The 6221-nt window shown below is 39.0% G+C and overlaps 1 protein-coding gene across 1 annotated transcript in view; it reads left to right on the forward strand.

The window, feature by feature from the left end:
- The first annotated feature begins 243 nt into the window (after positions 1 to 243).
- The window catches only part of Gpr33 (G protein-coupled receptor 33), a 13313-nt gene continuing 7335 nt past the window's right edge, over positions 244 to 6221 (forward strand). The window contains 1 exon segment of the mRNA XM_013033444.1: positions 244 to 331. Coding sequence (XP_012888898.1) covers positions 244 to 331 — 88 coding nt within the window.

The raw sequence follows: 6221 nt of genomic DNA on the forward strand, positions 1-6221 counted from the left end.
TCCAGTAATGTCACTTGCCAGAAGCAGATTAGTCTGTCTCCTTACAAAGCTGAAATCACATTTCCAAATGGATATCATAGCAAGAACTCTGCGGATTAGTACATTTTCTATATTTCATATACCAAAAGACCTGAGGCAGTTAACTTTTAAAAGAAAAGAAGTTTATTTGGCTCTTATTTTTGGAGCTGAAAGCCAAACAGCCTGGGTGTAGCTCTAGTGAAGGCCTCCTGGATGCCTCAATCCATGGCGTATGGCATCATCATGGAAGTCTGTGGAAGAGGCATAGATTCCCTGGTGGGACAGAAAGCAGAAAGCCAGAACATCAGGAGAGGTAAGATTGCTCTTTTATCAAAACATTTTAGTGAGAAGTGATCCAGATCCCAGAACTACACCAATGCCTCTAAGAGCAGTACAGGCCCTGGGTGACTCCTACTAAGCTCCACTTCTTCGTGCTTCTCCACGTCTCATATTGCCAAATTTCCAACTCATGAACTCTGGGAGATACACATTCAAGCCATGTCCAAACTGTAACACTCTGCCAAGGAGAAATCAAACCATAAACTATGGGATGAAGTTAAATGCCATAAGCCAAAGATTCCAATAAATGGAAAAATCCTATCAAGAGAGCTAGAGTAGACAAGAAGTAGAAAGGAGCCAACCTGCAGGGAAAAGACATGAACCAAACAAGATGCCCTGCAGCATAATGCTCTTCCTCTTGCTCACCACTGATTCATTCTTCTTATTCTAATTTCATCAGATATCAACTCTTGAGAGGTCTTTTTGGATCATCCAACCTAAAGTAGCCACTTGAACACTCGTATGTTTCCATATTTTAATACTGTACCTAGCAGAGTGGACCTAAATGACATTTCTCTTCTTAATGTATTTATTTGGTTATTTGTTGTTTATTGTGTATTTCTCCTCCTCTAAAATGTAAGCTCTATGAAAACACAGAATTTCTACCTATGTATCCCAGTTACAAGAATAATACTTCAAATATAGCAAATGCTCAGTAAATACTGGCTATCTGAATTAAATTTCAGGAACACTCTACAGTGTTTTCTAAAGACCCCTAAGTTATTCTAACTTCAGTCAAGGAGAAAGCCATTGAGTTAAGGGCTCCTTCCTATGCCACTTCATCAATTAAAAAAAAAGCCAGGCTCACACTTGTAATCCTAGCTATTCAGGAGGCTGAGATCTGAGGATCATGGTTTGAAGCTAGCCCAGACAGGAAGGTCTATGAGACTCTTATATCTAATTAACCACCAGAAAACCACAAGTGACGCTGTGGCTCAAATGGTGGAACATTAGCTTTGAGTGAAAAGGCTCAGGGACACTACCCAGGCCCTGAGTTCAAGCCCCATAACCAACAACAACAGCAACAAAAGCCAGAAAAGTTCACACATGTAATCCTAGCTTCTCATGAGGCTAAGAACTGAGGATTGTTGTTCAAAGCCAGCCCAGGCAACAAAGTTCATAAGACACTTATCGTCAATTAACTACCAAGAGCCAAAGTAGAGCTGTGGTTCTCATCGTAGAGTAGCCTTGAGCCCTAGGACCAGCATACAATAAATGAATTAGGACTCCATTCTTTCTCTCCTCTCTCTTTTTTTAAATTTTCTAATTCTATAAGTAGTAGAATTCACAACTAAAATTATATTAGTGGTAGTGTTTAATCACCTCTCTTCAAAATAAACAGGCACTGGGAATATTACCACCATTAGGTAGCCTAAAGAAATGTTCTAAACTCTCCCTAGACATACATTTAATACTATTTTCATCCTTTAAGTTATTACACCAATAAAATATTAATTTCTGTTGGAAAGTACGCCAACTATGCTTGAGGAATTAAATTCTTTTCTGTGATTTTGGTGCTGCAGATGTATTCAGTTCACTTTCACATTTTAAATTAAGTCAATTGGTTTCAAGGCAAGTGCTCATGGCAATAGAATTGTTTTATGTTGTTTGATCCAGTGACAGTAGGAAATATATAGAAATGCAGAAGCAGATTATGGTTGTGAAGAGCCCTTAAACACAATGTTTCTAAAGCCCAGAACATGTTCTCCACAAAGTTACTATGTTGTTCCATTCAGGTATCATCTTCTTTAACGACTATAAACACCCAAGGACAATTACTCTGAATTATTTATTTTGTTTTCCCCTATCTCAAACACTAGCATGCAATAGATTATCAATAAGTGTTTCTTGAGTTGCACTGCTCAGACATTTGTTCCATACTTCTGGTCTGGTATTCTCTGCCACAACTTACATAAGGTCAACATTAGCTATCATTTATTTAATACTTATGGTGTGCCATGCACTGTGCCACACCCTTTCAAATAGCATTTCCTTATATCTCCACAGGATATGTTGTAGCTGTTTATTTTATATTAACAAAGAAGTATATAGATAGATACAGATAAAATAGATGTAAATTTAGCTTGGATTTATGTCTAGGGCTTGACTTTCTATCCTAGACTGCCTATTATAATCAATATCATGCCCATAGTCAAGACACCAGTATTTATAGTATACACTTTTTTGCCCCAATTTATTTGTTAACTGGTAATAGAATATAGGACACATTCTTCTCTAAAGGTCTTAGGCTCCTTACCCATAGAACAAGTTTGGTGAGGTCCTCTTGTAATTTTCTTAACCTCTCTGAGTCTTAATTTGCTAAGCTTCAGAATTAGCAAATTTGGACCAAATAATATCTCAAGTTGCATCTGGATCTGTTTATTAAGCTAAATGAAAATCTGGTAAGAAGACCCTTTTAAAATGGAGTGACAAGTTTGAAACTCTTCTTTAACCTACAAAGAACAATTTTTAAGCTGAAGGTCACAACCATAAATGAATTAAGAGCTATACTATAAAGTTATTTCTAATAAGCCTACAGCCTAGCAGTGAAAGCTTAAAAATTCTATGTCTAACATAGACTAGGCTATTGTTTTTATTCTCAAGCTCTGTTCCACATATATCATAGTTTTCTTTACTGGCAATAAAGAGATGAAGAGGAGAGTGGGCAGAAAAGAAATCAGGACACTGAGGTCAGCACAGAGTTGGATCTGAAAAAAATTCAGAGATAGATTAGAAAAAGGAAAATAGGAAATGCAGAGCATGTCAGTAATGGTTTCATAAACAAGTGCTCTTCATTGTCTGGTTTCTTATCACAAGATCATCTATTAGGATACAGAGACCACTGCTGTGTTTCCCTCCCTCCTCAAAGATTGTACAAATGAGCCGGGCGCTGGTGGCTCACGCCTGTAATCCTAGCTACTCAGGAGGCTGAGATCTGAGGATCGCGGTTCAAAGCCAGCCCGGGCACGTAAGACCTTGAGACTCCTATCTCCAATAAAACCACCAGAAAACCGGAAGTGGCATTGTAGCTCAAGTGGTAGAGCGCTTGCCTTGAGCTGAAGAGCTGAAGGACAGCGCCCAGGCCCAGAGTTCAAGCCCCATGACCGACAAAAAAAAAAAGATTGTACAAATGAAGATCATTCTGCCCGTGGGTTTTCAGCTTTCCAAACTAATATAAATCTTTGGCCATCACATATTTCACTTTAATATGAAACTCAGTGTTCAAATTTTCCTTTCTGTTTTTCTTTCCAGAAAGAATAAGTACCTCACTTTGGGTTTTTGTTTATTTGTTTGTTTATGTGGTACTGAGGAATCAAACCCAGGTCTCAGGGCTGTTAGGCAAGCACTCTACCACTAAGCCACATTCTCAGCCCTGGGTTCTACTTTTGTCCATGCTGGATATTTGCCACTTCATTTCTTATGTCCCCATCATCTAGCTATATGGAAATGGAAACCCTAAATTGAAGTAGAATGGGTTCCTAGTAGAATGACCAAATATGAGAAAATCATTTTAATTACTTTTTTATTGTTATTATAGAGGTGATATACAGATGGGTTGTAGTTACATAAGTCAGGTGATAAAATAATTTTAATCTGTGTTTTAACACATGAATTTAGTTTATTGAACTTAAATGTTTTTGCTACAGAATTTTTTAAATATCCCTTTAAAAAAAAGGAGAAATGATTTAAAGAAGTAATCATCTCTCTGCTCTACCTCTAGGGACATACATTACACAGAAAAGAAAACTGCAGAAGGCAAAAAGACTTCCTGAATTTTTAAATTTAAATAGTTATGTTTAAGGTTGTGAAGTAGCATTATTGAGAAGAAAGGTAGCAGAAGTGTCCCTGTTTGTTTGTTGTTTTCTTTTAAAGGCAAAGTGTATCTGATTTTTTTTGTCTCTGAAGCTAAAGAGAAGATTGTTGGTATAGAACCATATTAGCACGCTTACAACCATCTGGCATGAAGACATAGTGCTGAGGTAAGATGCCCTGGCCTGGCAGGTTTCTCCTAGTGCTGTTATCCGAATAGATCCTCTAAGCCTGGTGCAGAACACCTTCCTGCAGTTCCTGTGGAACTGAGGCCCTGCAGCTCAGGGTCTCCAGGTAGAGGTAGGTTCTTCATGAAAGTCACTGATACAAGAAGGTATTACATCCAAGCTTCAATATAACCAAGTCTAGCTGGGCATCTGTGGGCCACACCTGTAGTTGTGACTACTCAGGAGGGCAAGATCTGAGAATTGGGGTTTGAAGCCAGCTGGAGCAGCAAAGTCCTAGAGTATAGAGTGCTAGCCAGGACCAGGAAAAAAGAAGAAAAAGGAGGAGGAGGAGGAGAAAGAGGAAGAGGAAGAAGAGGAAGAGGGGGAGGAGGAGGGAGGAAGGGAGGAAGAGAAGGAGGGAGAGGGGGAAGGGGAGGGAGAGAAAGAAGAAAAGGAGGGAGAGTGGGGAGGGGAAGGAAGAAGAAGAAGAAGAGGGGGAGGAGGAGGAAGAAGCAAAGAGCACTTTTAGAGCATTCAGATTTTTTCAGAAATTCTAGGGGTAATTCAGAATTTAGTGTAAGTGGTTTGGGGAAAAAAAAGTTTGGCCAACAGTTGTTGTTATTGTTATTGTTGTTGTTGTTGTTGGGGGAAGGGTTGGCAGTGCTGAGATTTGAACTCAGGGCTTCATACTTAAAGGCAACTATATTTACTACTGTAGCATACCTCCACCCTCTCTATACTGTTTGTGGTGTGTGTATGTGTGTGTGTGTGTGTGTTTAATTGGAGATAAATGTCTCACAGATTTTACTGCCCAAGCTGATTTCAAAGAGCAATCCTCAGATCTCATCCTCCTGAGTAGCTTGGATTACAAGCATGTGCCATTGGCGCGGAGCTGTCCTGGTTATTTTTGACACAGCCTCTCGATTCTTGTATGAGTGTCCACTGACAACAGGCACTGAGAAGGGATTTTATGGGCTTTTATGCCCAAGCTGGCCTCAAACCATCCTCTCAATCTAAGCTTACTAAATAGTTAAAATTACAGTGATAAACCACAAACACCTAGTTTGGCCTGCAGCTTTAAAGGGATAAAATGAGACTTATTGGTCTTAATATAAAAGAAAAATAGTAAGTCAAAAATTGTCAAGTGTTTATTGTTTACCACAAAAGGAGCTAAGTAGTTTAAAAACAATGACCTCATCTGGTCTTCATAAAATCTCATACAAAGCGGTGTATTGGTGGCTCATGCCCGAAATCCTAGCTACTCAGGGAGCTGAGATCTAAGGATCACAGTTTGAAGCCAGCCCCATCTAGAAAGTCCATAGGACTCATATCCAATTAACAAGCAAAAAGCAAGAAGTGAAACTGTAGCTTAAATGGTAGAGTATCAGCCTTGAATGGAAAAGCTAAGAAACAGAACCCAGGTCCTGAGTTCAAACTCTAGGACCAGTATCCCCCCCCAAAAAAAAACATAAACAAAGAGGACACCAGAAAAAGACTCTTATTTCCAATTACACATCAAAAAGCTAGAATTGGAGCAGTGTCTCATGTGGTAGGGCACTAGCGTTGCACAAAAAGCTCAGGGACAGTGCCCAGGCCCTGAGTTCAAACCTCATGACAGACACACACAAAAAAATAAAACATAAAAAAGAGTTAAGTCTAAGGCCACAAAGCTAATAAGTGATAGAAAAATGATCTAAACTCTGGACTGTATATGACAATACCTAAGCTATGTCCTATTGATTTATGCTCAAATACTTTAGAACTATCTTTAAAATGTTTAAGAATGAGGAATTCGAATTTTCAAGATGGCGGAGGAGAAGCTGGAATCTGAAAAAGCTCTCGCATAGAAAGCAGTTTTAGAGTTCCAGTGAACAGTCCTAAGCCAGA

This window comes from Dipodomys ordii, unplaced genomic scaffold, assembly GCF_000151885.1.
Source record: "Dipodomys ordii isolate 6190 unplaced genomic scaffold, Dord_2.0 Scaffold168, whole genome shotgun sequence".
Taxonomy (NCBI): domain Eukaryota; kingdom Metazoa; phylum Chordata; class Mammalia; order Rodentia; family Heteromyidae; genus Dipodomys; species Dipodomys ordii.